A 21,515-nucleotide genomic window follows, 5' to 3' on the forward strand; every position below is an offset into this window, starting at 1 on the left:
ATACCATATAAAGTCAAATAATAAAACTATACTTAACGAATGATAAATCTTAAATATGAATTGCAAGATATACAATATTAATTGCTAATTCAAATATTTAACTAATGTCCTATTGATTTTTTTAAAAAAATAAATGATGAGAATTTTAAAAATTTTAATATGAGAGAAAACGAGTATTAAAGATAAATTTGTCCGATAATTAGGCCAAAATCTAGATATAAAGTATACTATAATTTTAGGATATTCCTGAAGAAGGTTACAAATCTAAAACTTTATTTCTTTATATTTTTAAGATAAAAAAATATAATAAAGATATTTAAAGATTAGGTTAAACAGATATTTCCTAAGATCAATACCATGAGGCAAAAAACAAGTTTTTTTTTGCTCCGAATTCGAACACTCCACAAGATAAGATGATCAATTCATTTGGATATTTTTAGCCTGCAACACAACACATGAATTGCAAAATGTAAGAAACTTTCTTGGATAAACTCGCAGAATAAAAAATTTCTATTTGAAATACCATAAAAAAGATTAAATTGGAACATACTAAAATTACTCCAACATATATATTTATATATAAAAACTATTAACACATTTCACTCACGAACACGATAGGAGAATAAAGAGTACACAAAATCAAAGATGTGAGATATGAAGAAATCCCACATCGGTAGAAGATGGTTTAAAATAGCATTAAATAAGGATACTTTCAACCGCCTTGTAGCGCCGAGCTCGGTAATGTGAGCTTGTAATCCAAATGGAGGCATTAAAGTGGCTGGAAGCGGGCTCAGCCCTTCTGGTAGGGTCTGTTAGGGAAGATTTACTAGCCCGCCCATTCCAAGTAGGATGTTGGGCCATTGGCTTTGGGCGAAGGCCGAGAGTCAGTTGCCCTTAAAGTGGGGGACACCGCGTGAGGCTGGTCTCACAGAGCAGCGTTACCCCCCGCTTCTGTCGGTGGAAGGATAACGGGCCGGTTCCCTTGGGCCCAATAATACACGATAGGTAGGCCTCTGACTGACAACCACTTTTTTTCTCCCATCCACACAAACAAAAAAAAATTCAACAGAATAAGCGAGAGTTTTAATACAGTGCGACTCTACCAATGACACAGTGCGACTCTACCAATGACAAAGATAAAAGGGATGAAAGTAATGGATCAGATCTGTAGAATGAAGAGATGTATTTGATGTTGAAGAAAAAGAACAATTATTGTTTTTTCAACAGGAGAAGGTTGTTTCGAGCAACATTGGTTTGAAAGCCAGGAAACTCAGCTGCAGCTGCTCCAAAAAATGAAAGCCCCATCTTTATTTATAATTATTATTATTGTTGGAGTTGATATAAAATTATAAAATTAATTTTCTTAGGGTAACATATGAGATATGCAAATATAATTTAAAATGTCTCTCTCCTTATTCAATTCTTTATTAAGTTAACATTAAATTCATGCTCATGTTTGCTAACATTATAACTAATAAAAAGATAAGAAATTAGGTTTCATACAGTTTCTTCTTGGGATTAAGTAATTTGAGTTTAGCATAAGGTAAGATTAAGAAGAAAGCTTGTTGAGGAAAAGATAGGTTTGGACTTTTTTCTTCCTAAATATGAACGAACCAACTATCAAACTTTGTGTTTAATGGCTTAATATCTCATTGAGAATGTAATTTTAAATTAAAAATATCTTATTGTTAATACAGTGATAAATTTATTTGAGTTGTTAGATTTTATGAAATGTCGTTACGTTGTTGTTTAGAAAAATGTCGTTACGTTGTTTAGAAAAATGATAGTCTACATAAATGTTCATCTGCACGACTACTATGGAAATTAGGGTTGTCGATCAGTGTGATTCAGATGTGCATGTTTAAAGGATACTTAGTCCTCTAGTTAGGATCGGTTTTTAAATTTGTCCCCTAGTTATAGTCGTCTTTTTATGAATAGTCTAATATGTCATCCTATTACATAAAAATCAGGTCTAAAAAGTCTATAACATCCTATTTATTTATAGTCTATTTATTAAAAGATAGAAAAATACAAATATGTAGAAAAAATGAAAATCGTATGGCTTAAATACTTTTCTTCAAATTTTTCAAAATGATGTGACTCAAAGAGATTTTAATTTTCTAATTTATATAATGCTAATATAAATTGTAGAATCCAACAATAAAGAATGGCGATTGAATGAATAAATACTGTATAAAGTCAAATCTCAAATATGAATTGCATATATACAGTATTAATTGTTAATTCAAATATTTTTAATATTTAAATAATGCCCTATTGATTTTTTTCAAAAAAATCAATGATAAGAATTTTAAAATTTTTAATAGGTAAGAAAACGAGTATTAAAGATAAGTTTGTCCGATAATTAAGCCAAAATCTAGATATGAAGTATATTATAATTTTAGGATATTTAAGAAGAAAGTTACAAATCTAAAACTGTTAAAAGTATAATGAAAATATCTAAAAATTTGGTTAAACAGATATTTCCTAATATCAAATACCATGAGGCAAAAGACAAGTTTTTTGGCTTCGAATTCGAACACTTCACGAGATAGGATGGTCAATCAACTTGAATGTTTTTAGCATGCAACTCAAGACATGAATTGTAAAATTTAAGAAACTTTCTTGGATAAATTTGAAATAAGCACAAAATAAAAAAAAAAAAATCTATTTGAAATACCATAAAAAAGATTAAATTGGAACATACTAAAATTACCCCAACATATATATTTATATATGAAAACCATTAACACATTTGACTCACGAACACAATAGGAGAATAGAGAGTATACAAACCAAAGTTGTGAGTCTATATTATTGTCTCAACACAAAGAATCCCACATCGCTAGAAGGATGATGTAGAGTTTCTTTAATAAAGACGCATCCGACCTCCCTTCATCGCCGAGCTCGGTAATGTGAGTTTGTAATCCAAATGGGGGCATTAATGTGGTTGGAAGCGGGCTCAACCCATTCCGTAGGGTCTCTTTGGGAAGACTTACTAGCCCGCCCATTCCAAGTAGGAAGTTGGGCCTTTGGCTTTGGGCGAAGGCCGAGAGTTAATTGCCCTTAAAGTCGGGGACACCGCGTGAGGCTGGTCTCACAGAGCAGCGTTACCCCCCTCTTCTGTCGGTGGAAGGATAACGGGCCGGTTCCCTTAGGGCCCAATAATACCCGATGGGTAGGCCTCTGTCTAACAACCACTTTTTTTGTTTTTCTCACTGGAGGAGGTTGTTTCGATGCACCACCATACAAGAGGAAAGAGGTAGGGTGTGGCAACAAGAGAAGGTCGGGAGCACATCGTTGCAACCAATCTTTGGTAGGCGATGTCATCTCTTTGTTGGGTTAAAATTAAAGTCATGTTCATGTTTGTTAACATTATAACTAATAAAAATATAAGTTTCATATAGTTTCTAATAAAAACTGAGTTACCAAATTCTTGAAGTTTTAGTTTTCAAAAGAATCTGAAATTTCGACCTTTATTGATATCATAAAATCTGATATTCTTTAGATTTTTTCCATTTAAGATCAAAATTTCACCTCAGTCATTAGCAATTTATTAAAAAACAAATCAACCCTAATTTTATCTTAGTTACATAAAAAAACAATATTTTGTTAATCCAAATAAAAAAGAAAAGTTATAAGTGTTATTAGATTAACCAAATGACCTCATCAATATGAATGAATTATCTGTATATTTTGTTAGGGTTGTTTGGTATAAAGAATTGTCAAAAAGTAACCTTTACATTATCAAGATAGTTGAAAGCCTCTAAACTTTCAATAATTATAAGAAATTGAATCCACGAATGATGAAATTTTATATAATTATGTAAGTTTAACGATCCAATTCTAAAATTTAAATAAGTTAAAAAGGATTTAATTTTGAATTTGGAATGAGAAAAAAAAAGAAAGAAAAAAAGGAAGAGTGTGCATGTGGGACAAAGAATCATAGCACGCAAATGCATAGAGTTACGGATAAGTTTATTATTATTATTATAATATTTATTTCCCTTTCCTTTGTCCCAAAAACATATAAAGAGAAAGAGAAAGAAAAAACATAAAAATAAGAAAAGTGAAACGCATCGTTTTCAGTGAGAAGAAACTGCAGCAATCACATGCCCTAACTTCACTTTCCTTTTAAATATATTTATACACATTACAGTTTTTATGTTCATCATTTCCCCATAATTGTCTTTCTTTTTTTCTTTCACCTTTAATTTCATTTTCTCTTAATTAAGTTTCATATTAATTTAATTTATTCTTTTCAAAGTTTACAACACAAAAATTTATCGTTAAAATCATTAGTTTATCTTCCATCAACTATTGTTGATAGAAAACATTATTAATAGTCGTTATGATGATATATTATAGATATCGAAATTAATTAGTTGGAAAATGTGACGTTAAAGATAGAATATAATTCATATCTACCCATTAATTTCCTTGTGGAGTTTGAACTCTTAGAACTAAAAATAATGAATTTTTAATACATAAAGTTTCTTTTATATTCTCTTAGAACATTTCCACAAATAAAAGTGTTCTTCTTTAAGCTTTCTTCCCATAACCAAATTGCTTTTTCCCATTCTCCTTTTTTTTTTCACAGCTAAAGATTCAAAAGTACTTTGGCAAAAAGCTTGGAATTTATGGCAAAAACGTATTAGGAAATTCCCAATTGTCTCTAAATTCTTTCAAGTTAACATAATCACGTGAAGCAATTCCCTACCTTTAATAAACCTAGTTCGTAACTTTTTAGATGGGATCGTTTTTAAAAAAAAACTTTTACCTATGACATTACCCTAAATAGGTCGTCACTTATGTAATCTTGCTTTAGGTCAAACATGTTGAACTCTAAAATTTTTATGATTGAACCAACGAAATTATACTATCACATCTTCAAGATCGTTCGTGTTTGTATGTTTTGGTTGCAATGCATCCATGTACCCTCCTCTACTCTAAAACTACAATTTACCATATTGTTTAAATTCAACTTCGAATTATTCTTTTATCGAAATTGTCGAAATAGAATTATTCTCTTACCAAAATCTTACTAAATTAGTAGGAAAGATTATCTAGCAATTCGTCGTAAATAAGAAAAGAAAGATGGAAAAATGAAGACGAAAGTCCACCCAAAACTATCTACATTAATAAAAAAAAAATTAAAATATTTGGTAACATCTCAAATTACACTCATATATAGTTATACAACTGACCAAATATTTTTTCTAACATCTTTCTATAATATTTACATTAATTAAGAGACGATTTGCAAAATTACACATTAACACAATCTTGATTTAAATTGATACAATGTTAAGAAACTAAGTAAATTCATGTATCGATCGATCTCTATTTACTTGTTTTCTTATTCCTTATTCGTTAATTCTGTAGCCTAAGATATAATTAAGTGGATGTAAAGTGACCTACAATTAAATATATCACAAAATTTTATTGATACATCATATTTAGATCTAAGAACATAGATTTTCATAAACGTCATGTGGGATACTTTTTACAAGTCATAATCAAAATCACTTCCACTAATCAATTCTTTTAATGTTATCTTTTAAGGAAAAATCTAAAAAATTTCCTAACATAATTGTAAAATTACATAGTAGGTGTCTGTCTTGATCTGAAAGTGATTTTAAAAAGGTCACCACCCATCATCAAAGTCTCTATAGACTTTTGATTAATGATACCAAAATATTTAGAGAGAAAAATAAATAAATAAATATTCAAAGTTCAAACCACTATTCTAATTCCATATTGGAGGGATTGAAAATATCAAAGTTCGTTAACTTTAATTTCAAAGTCTTCTTAAAAAATAACCCAAATATATAAACATTAACAAGATCCTTCGTTGTTGGTTCCTCGACCTTGGAAATATTTCTAGAAATTTGTGCTCAAATCCAAAATAAATGTCAACCCTTCATTCTACCCATGTTACCCTAACCAAATACATAATTAATAAAAATTAAACTTTTTTTTTTTCTCTCTCTCCCTCTCTCTTCTTCCCTTGATTTTTGGTTACATCAGAAAAATAAAAGGCTAAAACAAGGTCCTAATTCTTGTGTCTAATTAGGAATATGTACAAGAAAGAAGCAATTGATGCTGCTCTATGTTTTTGTTCCTAAGTTGTATTTATGGTGAGGTTCATTTACATGATGGATGGGCTTTGAAGTCAGTTTTGAGTAGCAGCATTATATTTCTTCTTCATGATTAAGACCTTATTAACCCAAAGTTAACAAAAGATCTAGATCTGAAAAGACCACCAAATAGGAACCTGGTAGGTGAATCTTGAGAAGCTTGTTTTTGTTCTTTGGGACTACTGCTTCCTTTCACTTTCAGTATTGTTTGTCCAATCAATTCTCGGATTGAATCTATTGTCTTCGAATCGACTGGATACCCTGATGGATCCCGAACGTAAAACGTGTTGATTGCCTTACCGGCTTTTGTTGTTACCTCTGCTCTTGTGACGGTCAGGCTGTTCTCTCGAAAGATGCGGGTAACATCGGAAAGAAGGCCTACTCTATCTGTTGTGCATAACTCTAGCTTCAACCCCTGAAAAGAGATGAAAAAGAAAATCAAGAATTTGAACAAAGCTGAAAAATCTATTCATTACTCGTTAGTTTTTTTCAAGGATATGATGTTTTAGTTCTTCACTCACCTCTGACACTCTTCTTCTAATGGCAGCTTCAAGACATTGAATTACTCTTTGTCTCTCTGCATCAGACTTAACAGGAGATCCATCTATGTGTCTAATGTAATATTCCTAGAATTACAAAATAGAGATGATAAGATAAGATACAAGAATAAAGAGATTAAAACAATCCATGTTCTCTCTAAAAGGTTGTTAAAGAGGCGAGTGATTGCATTTTTACCTGATATGCTTCTGTCCCTTCAGCTACTACGTTGGCATGAAAAACGACATATTGCATATCTGTTAAAGTGCAAACCGTGTCGAAAAGAAGTTTAGGCCGATCTTTGCTCCGAATGGTAACAACAGAATAGTCTATATCACACCAATTCACAACCTTGACGTTCGGTCTTTGTTGATCTTCCATGGCATCCTCATCGAGAAGTTCATAATCCCTATCAGCAAACATCATCTGATGAAGCCTTCTCTCAATGTGAGTGACTCCATGAGAAACAACAGTCTTAGCTCCATTGGACCTGCTATTGCTTCCCCTTAGTACGTTTGAAAGTAATCCCTTGATCCTAGACAACCTCTCAAGATCAGTAATTGCAGAACCAGTTTCATCGTCTGTAACGTGCATCACGGCAGCCGCTCGCGTGTTGTGAGTCCAAACCTCAGCGTGTACAACATTGCATTTGAGGTGAGTGAGGACAGCACTGACTTCAGAAAGTAATCCTTGTCTATCATTGCCAATAAGCTCAATTGCAGTGTAATCAACTGATGGTTTTACACCCACAGATCTCATGGAAGATGCAAAACAAGAGTCCGATTCGAGCGACTGAAAAGAAGAAAACAAAACCGAGTTGCATTAACTGAATGAAGCACATAAAAGATGCAAAAGAAATATAGAAACAAGCACATACCCTTTTGATGTAATCTAAAACCCCTTCATCTGTAACTTTGTTTCCATCTTGATCGGTGACGTTAAAAACTGTCCAAGAAGCCAAAACCAAATGAAAATCTTGATGGGGGAAGAGAATCAATATAAGAGAAAGAATGAGAAAAAGAAACTTACCATCCATGAACCAGCAACCATCACAAGAAATATAGGCTTTGGTGACGATAAGATTAAGATCAGTAAGGACTTGAACGGCTTCAAGAAGAATCCCATGTTTGTTGGCGCTATCTACCTGCAACAAAATGGTTGAAAAGAGAATAAAAAATAACCCAAACGAAAAATTTCTCAGGAAACAAGAAACAGAGTTCAAAATCAAAACCATACCCTTATTACAGTAGCATCCTTACAGGCATCATTGTCAATTACAACCCTGAAAATAGATAATAACTTAAAACTTATTCTTTGTACAGAAGAAAGTTATACTTATTCATTCAGAGAAAGGAAGGAAATTATGTACCTGGGTGGATTCATTCTTCTAATCAACTTCACATATTCATCATCAATATCATGGGAGAAGTTCATGTCGATTGCTGTAATAAGAGAAAAACGGTAATTAGACCAACAAATAGCATACGCCTGGGTAATTTTGTTTGGCCAATGAGGAAAGAAGTTCAAAAGCCCGGATCATAGAGAGAGATCCAGACAAGGGAACCAGAGAAGACTAGGACGGAAATAAGAAAGAGAAATCGAAGAACAGAGTAAAGGCAAGGCAAGCAAAAGAGCAAGAAAATAGAAGAGAACATACCCATTTTCGATCTCTGAGGATTAGTAATCTATTTGAGAATGTTCAAGGTTTCTTCTTAGTTCTCTCTGAAACGCCGCAAACAAGGTTTGGTATTCAACAAGGAGAAAGCAAAGGCATAGATTATATACACAGGCCCAAGGGGATCTCGAGCTCACTTTGAGAAGGTTTGAAAATTGAAACAAAGTATTTTGAAAAATCAATTCATTTTTTTACCAAAAGGATAATAGTAAAAAAATAGGACCTCCCGACACGATACTCCAAAACCTGCAACTTGAAAAAAGTACAAGAAAACACACAACACTTCTTCCCCACTTCCTCTCTCTCTCTCTCTCTCTCAACCCCTTTTTTCCAATTATTTAATTATAATGGAGATTTAATCTCCATTATTTGGTCTCTTTGTCCTTGTGTTTACACTTCCACATTCATATCATCATCCAAGAAAATTTCCTCAGAAACTGAAGCCCCAAAAACGACTAAAGGACTCTGGCCGGCCGGATCTTTGAATGCCGGAACCAACACAGGTGTTGTTTGAGGTTTAAAACCTGAACAGCTCCAAGGTTTATGGAGCTTAAGCCAATCCGAGCGGCGCCAAATCTTACCACAACTTATGGCCAATTTTGTTGAGTGTATTAACGCCCATAACTGTTTTGTGTTTCCTTTTTTACAAATCGAGGGGCAACTGAGGATGTAATAATTATTGTTAGTTGTATGTGGTGTAGCTCATTGAAAATGTGCAAAGCTGACAGCTTCCATTTCATTTATTACGGAAGTTAGGTCGATACTTCACTTTAGTAATTGTTCATTACAATTAAATTCAATCTTGAACCAGAACCCTAAACTAATTATGCTAGTCAGTTTTTTTCTGTTGCTTTCTAACTATTAAGATTTACATCACAAATAAATATAATACTGATCCAACACTTCAGCACACTCTTAACCTCACACCAACTATTTTCCTAAATTACTAATTTACCAAAAATCTTAAATCTCCATCAAAATATATTTAATATTATATCAAGCTCTAACAAAAACTTTATAAATAATGATGGAAAAGGGAGCTTCACTGTTTCAACCATAGCTAATCCCAAGAGACAACTATTTGATTATTGTTATAATTAAATAAAACTAATTAAGAATCACATGAATATAGTTATGGAACTCATTCTCTTGCTCCTTTTAACATTTTTATCTTTTAAAAACTTCTAAATAATCATATATGATCGTTTTCTAATTTATTAGAAAGAGTTCAACAACAACTTGGCCATTGAAGTCTTAAGAGGATGGTTGAATTTATTGTCGGAATGGGGTGTTTAAAACTAAAACTCTAAACTCTATCTCGCCATTAGCATCATTATTTCATCCAAATCTTCAGCATCTTGAATGGTTGGGAGAGTCACAAAGTCAAAATGAGTTCACAACAGTTTTAAATCCACACATAAATTTAAAATAGAATCGAAATGCAGTCCCAATAACGCATTTCTTCCCCACCCCACTCATATAAAGATACATTAATACTTCATACTAGTCCAAAGGAGGAAAGAGAAAACAAAAGAATAAAAAAATCATATTGTAAAGATTAAGTGAATCCTTATTGGACTTAAACAAGTTGTTAGATAAATGTGCATTCATTACCCCCCCTTCCCCCCAAAATAAAAAAGAAAAAAGAAGAAGAAGAAGAAGAAGAAGAAGAAGAAAGTTGTGCATGCGGCATGCCTATTACTTTAAATGAATAAACCCAACAATAATTTCCCATTAATGAATTTAGACAAACTTCACTTATATCACTTATATAAAATCAAATCAAATCAAGTGACACACACATTAAATCCCTGGCAAAGAGTGAGTAGGACTAGAAGGAACAACCCAAATACAGCTCGGATAGCAATAAACATGAGACAGAAGAAAATCAACTACCAGAATTTCAGTGTCTAGCGAACCCATTCAACGTAATGCACGCAACGTATTGCTAATAATATAATAAGATAACAGTTTGTGGAGGGGATGTTAGTTGAGATGGTTTAATTAAGTTCTATTTTGGTTGTTTAATTTCCAACATAAAGTTCTTTTTTACTACCTGCATTTTTAACTTTTATTGCATCATTTAAAATATTTATGTCCCTTTACCAAAAGAATAATCTAGAAGAAAAAAAAATATTATCTTAAATGGCAAAAATGTTAAAAATACTCATAAAATATTATAAAATTATAGAATCCATCGATAATAAACAAATATGCATTTGATAGACACATATAGAAGCGCGTCAACGTGTATTAATATCAATTATTCATAGAATTTAAAATTTTAGTATATTGTAAATATGATAAATTTTCTTAAATATAACATATTACTAAAATATTTACGGTACAAAGTTCATTAAGTTAATAAATTTTTAAATATTTCAGGTTTGCTCATCCATCTATCTTCTCCTCTCCGTCGTAATTAATTTCTATCGTCTCTCCTTTTTTCCTCTTCTTTCTCTATGTCATCTAAATTTGATATTTTTCTATCCTCTTTTTTCTTTTTTCTTTTCCTTTTTTTCATTGCAACTTCCTTCCATCATCTTTCTTCCTTTCTTCCTTTATTTTTATTCGTTTAAATAAGAATAACCAAATCTAAAACATCGTGTATAAAGAATCTTGAAAAAAAATAAACGATCATGTAATTTAAAAAAAAATCGTTTAGCCAAATTTAAATGATTGTGTGCCAAATAATCTTTTAAAAATAAATGATGGTGTAAACAAATCTAAACGATCATGTACCATAAAAATCTTGAAAAATTTCGTGTATCCAAACAATCGCATATCAAATATATTAAGCACGTTGTTAACGAGACATTTTTTGTATTTTTTATCGTGGGCTTGTGAGCTTTTTCCGTTTTCGGGATTGTTCTATATATGTAAATATTTTGTCACTTTGTAAATATTTCGGTTCATTTTGATATATTTAAAGACATCTAAAAAAATAATTTTTGTCACTTTGTTTATTTTAAATTTGTTGTCATTGCATGAATCGCGATTTCTTTTTTACTGTTGTAACAATGTGGTAAACATAAGTTAAATGTCTTACTGTTACTCTAACTAGTTATATACTCTACAAGTCCCTACAATTTTAATTTTGAATTCAACAAGTCATTCACTCTCATATATAAGAAAAAAGATGACCTCTGGAATGGTTGCAAAACTCACAAATCTAAATCACACTAAATTGTAACTTTAGGATCCTATCAGCCATAAGATCCAATTTACTTATAACATAGAATTTAATTTTTTAAAAATTAAAAATGTCATAGACCTATTACACATAACATTATAAATCCCTCGACCCATTAGACACTTGTTCATATACCGTTTAGACACAAGCTTGAGCATGGGGACTAAACTATAATTTAGCCCTAGCATTTTTTTCTGTTATGTTATGATTTATATCACAAAGGGCCAAAACATCATGTTTTAAAAAAGTACATTTCTTAAACCAGTAATTCTAAAAGTAGATAATCAAAATAAATATAAAAAATATAGAAACTAAAATCTACTTTGCCTTTTTTAGTACCATAATTGAATGATTGAAACTAAAAATCTCAGCAAAGTTCCAACTATATCTACTTTAACCTAAAATCCATCATCGAAGGTAGGAGGATGAAAATGAACATTTTGAAATAAAGAAAGATATATAATTAAATGTAGATGAGTAGTGGGGGTTTGTTATTACTTATAGTTGGGCAAAACAAAAGACTAACCTACTCGTTTTGGCGTTTAGTCAAACACTTGGAGCGCGTACTCGCGTGTTAAGCGCAAACAACAAATTTAAACTTAGTTTAGCAGTGAGTAAGATTATAGTTATAGGCAAAACAAAACAAAACACTAACCTGCTGGTTTTGGCATTTTGTCAAACACTTGGTGCGCGCGCATACACGCGTGTCTTAAGGCGACTGCCGGCCGGCCTCGTGGTGCTGTCACATGATCCTTCACCTCCCCCCACACACCAAATTTCTACAATGCCTGTTTGTGCGATTCAGGGCACACAATGTCTCTCTCTCTCTCTCTCTCCCTCTGTCCTTCTGCATACGTATAGCTGTAGCTAGCAGTTCAATTTCAGGGCTGTTAGTGGCGTAGCCGAGTGGGCTAACCAGAGATGCTTGTACATATAAGTATGTTGTAAAGTTTACATACAGGAAGAAAGATTATTAAAAACTGATATGCTGAACTTCAGAATGGGCAGAATTTGCTGGTTTTGGGTCTTAGTTTTATTGATGAACATTGTGTTTTTGATTGATGATGATAATGGGATCTTCTTCGGGGTTTGCAATGGAGAATCGAATTGCTTTTTTTGAGTGTACGAATTTGTAAGTGAATTGAAAAGACAAGGCGTTCGATGATGGTAATGGCAATCTGATCCTCCTCTGTTCGTGTTCAGATTTGCCAATTTACCGATCAAAGGAATTTTTAATTTCATGAACTCAAAGAAAAAAGAAAAAAAGAAAAAAGAAATAGTTTGTTTATATGTTATTTTGGCTTAATTTACTTTTGGATTTCCTCCATTTTGGCATTTCACTTTTTATAAAAAGTGACCATTCATGTTCATCTATTTAAGAGCTAGAATTGTTACTTTTTAAAAGTTAAAAAGAGTTAGATGTGACTAAAGTAAATATTTTGAAGATGGAGGTTATTATAAATAAAAAATTTGGTAAAAATAATTATAAAATAAAATAAATGTTTAGATTTCACACACCATTGTCTATTAATATGCTAATTCATTTTGTTATCGATAAAATTTAAAAGAAAAAGAATTGATTCATTTTGATATATTTAAAAATATTGATTGAATCAAAAAGAAGATGTAAGGATATTTTTTTTTTTTTGGTAAAAGTTGCAATTTAATCTTTGCTTGTAACAATTTAATATTTTAACTTTAATTAGTAACAATTAGATGATATTAACATTCGTAATAATTTACTATTTACAATAAAAATCAAAATTTAATGAACTTTCTTACTAGTTTGGTAATAAATTAATTGGGAAGATTTTTTTATATAATATGCAAAAACTATGATCAAGGCTAGCTTTTCTTTAAAAAAATTGGATAATTATAAAATATAGCAATTTTTATAATAATTATTAAGTATGCAGCAGTATTTTTAAAAAAATTACAAATATAACAAAGTCTATCAATGATAGAGATAGACCCTTACAGTTTATCAGTGATAGACCAACATTTAATACATGGTCTATCAATGATAAACTCTTATCATCACAGATTTTGCTATATTTGCAATTTTTTAAAAATGTTGCTATATACTTAATTATTTTGAATATAATTGCTACATTTGCCAAAGATTAAAAAAAAAACCATAAAAACTATGTCAATCATGACATTGAATTTTGAATAGATTTTTCTCGATTTCATTGTTTAAATTGACGTTAGAGAAAAATGTTTTTTTTTACTTAAACTCGTATTAAACTTTAGTAAATAACATGTGTGATAAATTAGAGGAAAAATTTGTTTATAAATCACTTTCATTTTAACAATTTCAAAGTACTTGAAGTAATTTGCAGTACTAGTGATGTATCGTTGTGGGAAATTTAAAAAGACGACCACTGTCTTATTTGATCATGAATGAGAGGATCTAAGAACGCAGTACTAAGATAATTATCTTACCTCTAGGAAATGTTCTATAGGCACTTTGTAATAGTAAGATTTAGTCCTGTATTGATTTAGTTGAATTACAACAATAACTTGTGTTTGAGTGTAAATTATTTCAATTTGGATTATAATAGTACGTGTAATTGTTTTTGTTTGATTTATGAAACAGTAAATACTATAATAAAAAAATGTTGAATATAAAATAATAAATACGTTAGCGAATTAAAGTTTTAAAATAATGTTTACTAAAGCAAATTAGTGATTATTATAATCTTACGTAACCTTGGTTTCAAACATTCCTTACAATTATTTTATTATTTTATTCGATTAACTTTAACATTTAATTCTTTTTAACACGGATTAACAAATTAAATATAACCCAAAAGTTTGTCTTTTATCGTTGTTAAAGTTAATTTTATATACACCTAAAGGGTCAAGTTGAATTGTCCAAATCCTTAGAAATGCAATCCATGAAGCTAAAGTCATATTCAAAACTACATATAAAAAATAAAAAAAAAAATAGAAAAATAAACAAAAACAAAACAATTCTATTTTATTAGCTTGTTTGATTTACAAAACAAATAAAACTACAAATCCTTAAATTGTTTACAAAAATATAAAATTATTTATTAACAAATATAATTTTTCCCTAATTTGTTTGATTGCATAATTTTGTTATTTAAAATAAATAAAACTAATTTCTAATATAGACAAATTGAACTTTAAAATTTTGCTAATTCAATTAGATAAAATTCGAAACCTATTTTTATCATCAACATAAATGAAAATAAGTATCATATTTCTTTTAGTAAAATATTTTTCCGTGGGGTTTGTTTATTGTATTGAAAATATGTGTTTATTGCGTAAATAAGTAGTAATCAATCAAATCAAGAACTAATCGTAATTAGTGGACGGAAGTCTCTACGTCTATATACCTATAAGAGCCTACGTGTGGAGTGGGGCCCAACATAAATTTTGACGGTCAAAGGATTTGACCGGAAATCAAAGAGGTTTTTTTAGAGTTTTATTATATATGCAAAGTTCTGGAGTGGGAGGGACCTGCAGTTAGCGCACGTGACAGTTGGGGCAGCGCCACCGCCTGAAAACGACGTCGCAGGAGCTGGGGAGGCTGTTTTGGGAATTTTCATTTCTTTTTGGTTTGAAAATTGGTCTTTTGGAAGTGGGGAAGGGTCGTTTTAGGTTAAAGTGTGTAATAATGGTCAAATTTTGGCTTAATTTTATATTCTGTCGCTTTTTATACTAATTTGTCAACTTCTTTCAATTTGTAGATTAATTACAGATATAGTTTTGAAGATTGAGTCAGTAACCATTTGATTTTTTTTTCTTTTTCCCTCTTTTCTAAAGTTAACCTTTTGAGTTACCATTACTTTTTACTTTTTTTACTCGAGAATCAAACAAAATATTACAAACTAAAAAAAGAAAATAATAGTTTTTAAAATACTTGTTTTTGTTTTTTTCTTTTTATAAATTTGACTAAATATTTAACTTGTAAGGGCCGTTATGGAAAGTTAATGTTATAATAAAACTAGTGTTATGATAAACTTAGTTTTTGATAAAATGTGTTTGGATGAAGAGTTTAAAATGATTGTTTTGAGATAAGATGTGTTTGTGAAAAGAGTTTAAAAATATAGTTTTATGAAAGGTTGAAGAGATAGGTTATGGCGAGTTGAAAAAGTTTTAAGAAGGAGAGAGGCAAGATGGGTTATGATAACCCTAGAACTAAGTTATAATATCCCTTCTCCCAAACAATCATTGAGTTTACCATGACCCAATCTAATAGTGATAACCCTACGCCAAACAACCCTTAGAAATAAATAAATTATGGAATTTGGAGAAAATAAGTTTAAATTTAAAAAAGTGATTAGGAAGCGAAAACTATTTTCAAATGATAGATTATAGATCAAGGTTGCATTTAGAATAAATTCCCAAAGTGTATTTTTTTTTAAATTCGTCATTCAAAAAATAGAATATTCGGTAATAATTCAAAATAGTTTTTACCAAAAGAGATTAAATAAAAATAATTTTTTTTAAAAAAATATTCTTAAATTAGTCTCTTAAAATTCTAAAATTTAGATACGTAAGCCAAATAAACACAAGCTTAAGGAATTAAGAAAGTAAATTTATAATTTAATGTAGTTAAATCGTATTCGACATTTGAAGTTTCAAATATGACAGATTAGATATTGGTATTTGAATTTGATTCTCAATTAATGCATATCGTTTGAAATTACTTTCTAAATGGACACTGAGATTAGTCAATATTAGTTAACTTAAAGGAATTAATAACTTGATAATTAATATACAGTGAGAAGAAGACTTTATTTAAGAAATAGTAAATAAAGTTGGCGAATCGAGAAACCATTTCAATCTATGAGTTTTAAAAACGTGCATTTCATAAATGAATTTTGGCTCTTACTTCTCAAATTTAGGGACTGAAATGTATTTATTTGCTATTTTTGTTAAAAGAGATCAAAATTTTATTTATATTTTGATTTTTGATTCCTATATATTATAAATCAAATTCAAGTAATAAAAACTAAATTCGAATAAGATTTTTGATAATTAACAAAATAGAAATTAACTATAAAAATCAAAAGATCAAAAGTATATTTATATATTTTAATTAGCACGTGGTTGTTGCCACGTCATCATTTTAGGTCCACGTCACAAAATTAAATTGGGAAAATTATTATTATTATTATTATTATTATTATTATTATTATTATTATTAATTTTGGTCCCTAATTTGCGTGAATATTATGAAGGGGTTTCGAGTTCCCATACGCACGTTCACATCCCCCGTTTTGAGGAGCGCCATGCAGACGTGTCTGATTCTCACTGGGTCTATTGCTCGCCCCAAACAGTCTTTTTCTTATTTTTTTTTTCTTTCCTTTAAATTAGAAATATATAGGTTACAAAAATTATAAATTTATAATATTATTGTGAAATTAGTTTTTAACTTCGAATAATTTGTGATATTTACTTCTGTAGCAAAAATTAATAATAAAAATTCATGATATTTTACTCTTGCATTTTTCTTTAAAAACTTATACACAAGCTGCATTCCTTGTTCCTAAAGAAAAAATTGCATTTATGACTATAAAATAAAATTATAATTGAAAATCTATATTATATATTATATAGATATCAATATTTAGTATTATAAATTTCAATAAAAATTTTAACTGATTCAACTCTCAAAACAAGGAGTATAAATTGAATGTATAAATTGATTCTTTTTCTTATATAATTTAAGTCTCACTACAGTATACTGATAAGACATTGAATTTTTTATTTTATTATTATTGTTCAACTCCTGTAGAAAAAAAAAAGAAACCTGAATTTTGTCGAGTTTCCTTGATACCTAAAAGTCAATACGTAACTCAACTAGGTCATAAGTTCATATCCTCGAGCTTAACATATTAAAATGTTTAAAGAAATTCATATCTTTGACCATTGAATTGAAGATATATGTCTTAATCAACCGATTTATGCTCGAGTTAACCCAAACAACACCAGACAAGAAATTTGTCTTTTTAACTTATCTACCGACCTTTTGTAGCATATCTTAATGAGTCCCCACCTCCTGTCTGGATTGTACTATAGTTTCCAAGAGGAAACATGGTTAGTCACAACCCTCATCACCCTTTTTTAAAGAGATTTTTTTCTCACATATAGAAAATAATAATAATAATAAATAAATAAAGGGACAAGAGGAACATGTTTCCCTGTGACCATCACCTCCATGCTTGCGCATGTAATGGTCTCCCCACTGGCTGATTGGCCCACAAAACCTACTTGCCTTTGGCCCATATTTATTGTATAAAGAATGTCTATGCCTAACAACGAAATTTCATTCAACAAAAATCACATCTTAGCATTATGGCCAAACATACAAGAGGGATTTGCCCACTTGGGCTAACTTAACAAAATTTCCAAAGTTCAAAGCTTTCTCCTTTTGAAGTTTTATATATCTTTTCAGGCAAGGTTGATGGAATGTCTTCTATTCTTTTACATTCTAAGTGTTCTCCTATTTAACAGCAAAGTAAATGACTTTGCAAAAGTTAATCTTAGCTACTAAGAACAAGTTTGCATGCATGAACGGGAAAATGACTTTAAAGCTCGATATCAGGAACCCCCGATAAGAATGAACCTGGATCGTCTGACCCAAGTAGTGGCATGTATTCTGATCCTCGAACATGAACACTGAAGCAAGCTGCGAAAGTAAACACAAGTTAAGATATAAATTGACAACTGAAGCAAAAGGACTCATCTAATCAAATATGTTCAGTTATTCAATCCATCTTCATCGCCATCATGCATCTAATAAAGCATTACACTATTGCTAGCCACATCAACTATACATTGAATAGCCTGGAAAAGTTAAATTGATTCAATTAATTAGAGTACCAGAAAGTAAAAACCCTAAAAGAAAAACCAAATCCTTTCTCTATGGCTTATCCGCCAGAAAAGTAGATAGAGAAGAAAAACTAATTGCAAGAAGAAGATATTAATGGCATTCTGAACATAAGAATAGAAGTTCCCTAGTCTTGGGTTTATATTTGAGTAAACCAATGAAAATTGTTTTCCGCTACACCAAGCTTTTGATGCATATGTTCTTTTAGTCCTTTTTCCCCTTGGTATATTTCTCTTGTATTTTGAGCTTTAGTCCCTTTTATTAATATTAATAAAGACACCCGTTTCTGTTTAAAAAAATACACACACATGCTGCTCATATCTACGTAAATGAGAAAAATCGTTCGCGTTCTTTGTTTATCTGCCAACTGGCTCTTCACAGGTTTCTATGACTACTGATTACGAAAATGACTGATCAATGGGTTTCTGACTTGCAATGCACAAATGAAGTAGGTCATGCTTAGAATATCAGAAAGATGAACATTTTGAGAAATACCATTTTCTATCTTCATCAAACTTTGAAGCATGGTATCCATCTTCATTTTCATATCTGAAGGATCATCCATATGTGGGACTAAAAGAGTGAGCTCACGGTAAATGTCACGAACAAATCGGCATATTTTCTCAGCATACTCAAGTTCACCGTCTGATATTCGACCAATTGCCAACCGCATCAATTCTCCCGTCAAATCTGCAAGCTGTATGGAACATTAGTCTTCTATTATTCTAAAAAAGTTGAGGTATACTAACACAACCATTTGCCAACTCACTTGTTTATCCGTTTCAATAGTAGAAGTAATGAGATGGATTTTAGAGATTCTTAACTGACTGATAAGTACATGTGGCAGAGTGTGGTACTGACCTCCAGTACAAAGTTTATTTTGGTCCAATTCATCTTGAACAAAATAATGCCATGATAAGAAACAAAACTTGTATACTAACCCCCAAGAGGTAGTCAAGATTGCTAATTTGTAAAGGCTCAAGTGAAGGATCAGAGAAGGGTAACAATCCAGCATTTATTTCATCAAGGCTCAGAAGGGTTCCTGTTTTGCAGAATTTACATAACGTTGCAGCTTCAACATACTCTTGCACCTGCAGGAGTCAAAGCTGAGCAAATCGGCTTATCATTTAATTTCTGGCCTAAAAAGGTAAAAGAAAGAAATGTTACCCCTGGTGAGTATGCTCGCCTTAGCTTCCAGAAATCAGTTCCTTGTAGTTCTTTTACAAGTCGAGATACATGCCGAGTTGCTACATCCCCCAAGTCCTTCTCTGCCTTTTCCAGAACTTCCTCTTTGTTCTGTTTACTGATTCTGTTTTAATAATCACACTACTAAGCCACAGTCTACGTACATATAATTGTATTCAGAATGAGTTCTTATCAACAACTAGACCATGAAAATCCAAAATGGAGACAAGTGAAAGACTAAATAGAGTGATTCAAGACTGCCAAATGTCGAAAATAGAAAAAACCAAATCAATAACATATACAACAAAGTAAAAAAAAAAAAAAAACTAAGAATACGTAGATATTAACTGAGTGGCAGGATCATAATTCCTACCTGTGTACTTGAAAAATGACCTTTTTGCTGTTCATTGTAATATCACGGCTTGCTTTCACCACTCTTTCTCGCTTATCATTCTGCATATTTAACCAACCAAAAAAGTAGGGAAAAAGGGTTTCGAATTGAAGCAAACTCAAGCATTATAGCGAACTATTCTACCCATAAACCTATAACTAATCATCCAGAAGAGCTCTTAACAATGGATGGCCAACTAATGGGCTTAACTTGACCAACTACATTGCATTTCAATGGCAGTAATCGAAGCCAAATAAGCTAGTAATCTCACAACGGAAACAAACTAAAGAAACCCACAACGACAACAACAACAATAAACACTAAATTCCCAAATCAATCTCCAAATCGTCGGAGCTAAAAAGAAATGAAGTAACACCAAGATTGTATACGGTTCATTGGCGCATCCTTACACAAGAACTATAAGGAAAATGATGAACTTACAAGGTTATTGAGGTATTCAGCATATTTAGCGAAGGCGTCTTTCATGGAGGATTGGGTGGATAATGTCCTCGCCCTTTTGACTGAGCTCTGCACTGCTGTCTCTGCAACTGCCCACAATTTGAAATTGTGACAAAGACCCAGAAGAATAAAACTAAAATCGAATTGAAAATTTCAATTGTTATAAACCCTAGTTCAGAGAGAGAGAGAAATTACTTTTGTGGAGTAACTGGGGTTTGGGTTTGGAAGCCATGAGAGCGGCCTTGTGAAATCCGGTAGTATTGAACATTTGTCCCTATGGGACACCACACTTCCAATTCCGCCGTAGATACATTTGAAATTACTATTCATTTGGGAAATTTTATATCTTTTTTTTTTTATGGTAACTCAATTTTAATTTTAACTTTCATTTATTTTACACAACAAATTATGAAAAACTATCTATGCTTAGAAAATGGTCCACTCTTTTTCAAAAAAAAAAAAAAAAAAGTTCAGTCAGGAGTGAATGCTAGCTTTAATGATCTTAAAAATAATTTCAAGTAGAAGGGATGGTTCTTCTCGAAAATTATCAAGGCTTCACCGTTGGAATCACGAAACACAACTCCAAGACCTACCATCTCCAACAAATTTATCATAATTCACCTTGAAGAAGTTCCGTGAAGGAGACACAAATTTAGTCAAAATAGGAGAAGTAAAAGATTCTTGAGAGATTTTTCCCACGAACAAAATATTGTTTTTGCAATCAAAGAATTCCACCATAAATGATTATCTCATAAAAGTATTGAATCTTAATCTGCTACGTCTCTCTCACTTGTCTTGTTACTCACTCCTCACTTCTCATTTGTGATTATAACACTATCTCATTATCTAACTCTCGATTAAATGAAACGACATACACAACCACAACCAACCAAAAAAAGGGTTGTTTACGCAAATATATACTTGATGTGGAAAAATGAATTGGATGGTTCAAGAGCTATTAGAACATTAGAGCATGAAATTTCAAGACTTATAACTCCTTGGGGTGGGTTTTTTTAAGTTCAACGTTGTTTAAATGTTTTTAGGTTAAGTATGTGTCTTTAAAATAG

At 31.1% G+C, this 21,515-nt stretch overlaps 2 protein-coding genes across 6 annotated transcripts; both read right to left on the bottom strand.

Moving 5' to 3' along the window:
• Nucleotides 1–5,808: 5,808 nt before the first annotated feature.
• Nucleotides 5,809–12,860, bottom strand: LOC103488452 (ACT domain-containing protein ACR4-like). Of its 4 annotated transcripts, none has more exons than XM_051082129.1 (9): nt 12,505–12,860; nt 12,201–12,406; nt 8,047–8,119; nt 7,914–7,959; nt 7,707–7,821; nt 7,555–7,622; nt 6,876–7,469; nt 6,662–6,766; nt 5,809–6,555 (listed from the first exon to the last, which is right to left on the bottom strand). In XM_051082129.1, exons 2-9 carry the CDS (start codon nt 12,241–12,243, stop codon nt 6,214–6,216), a joined length of 1,386 nt encoding a protein of 461 aa, XP_050938086.1. In that variant the 5' UTR covers nt 12,244–12,406; nt 12,505–12,860; the 3' UTR covers nt 5,809–6,213. The 4 variants fall into 4 exon arrangements, with proteins under 4 accessions (XP_050938086.1, XP_050938085.1, XP_008445429.1 ...); XM_051082128.1 differs by having other exon boundaries at nt 12,201–12,412; XM_008447207.3 differs by adding an exon at nt 8,335–8,399 and having other exon boundaries at nt 12,201–12,860.
• Nucleotides 12,861–17,847: 4,987 nt separating this feature from the next.
• Nucleotides 17,848–20,783, bottom strand: LOC103488451 (uncharacterized). 2 transcript variants are annotated; one of them, XM_008447205.3, is made up of 7 exons: nt 20,644–20,783; nt 20,431–20,537; nt 19,972–20,051; nt 19,581–19,722; nt 19,355–19,504; nt 18,909–19,110; nt 17,848–18,212 (listed from the first exon to the last, which is right to left on the bottom strand). In XM_008447205.3, exons 1-7 carry the CDS (start codon nt 20,714–20,716, stop codon nt 18,112–18,114), a joined length of 855 nt encoding a protein of 284 aa, XP_008445427.1. In that variant the 5' UTR covers nt 20,717–20,783; the 3' UTR covers nt 17,848–18,111. The 2 variants fall into 2 exon arrangements, with proteins under 2 accessions (XP_008445427.1, XP_050938088.1); XM_051082131.1 differs by having other exon boundaries at nt 20,431–20,565; nt 20,642–20,754.
• Nucleotides 20,784–21,515: the final 732 nt, after the last annotated feature.

This window comes from Cucumis melo, chromosome 3, assembly GCF_025177605.1.
Source record: "Cucumis melo cultivar AY chromosome 3, USDA_Cmelo_AY_1.0, whole genome shotgun sequence".
Taxonomy (NCBI): domain Eukaryota; kingdom Viridiplantae; phylum Streptophyta; class Magnoliopsida; order Cucurbitales; family Cucurbitaceae; genus Cucumis; species Cucumis melo.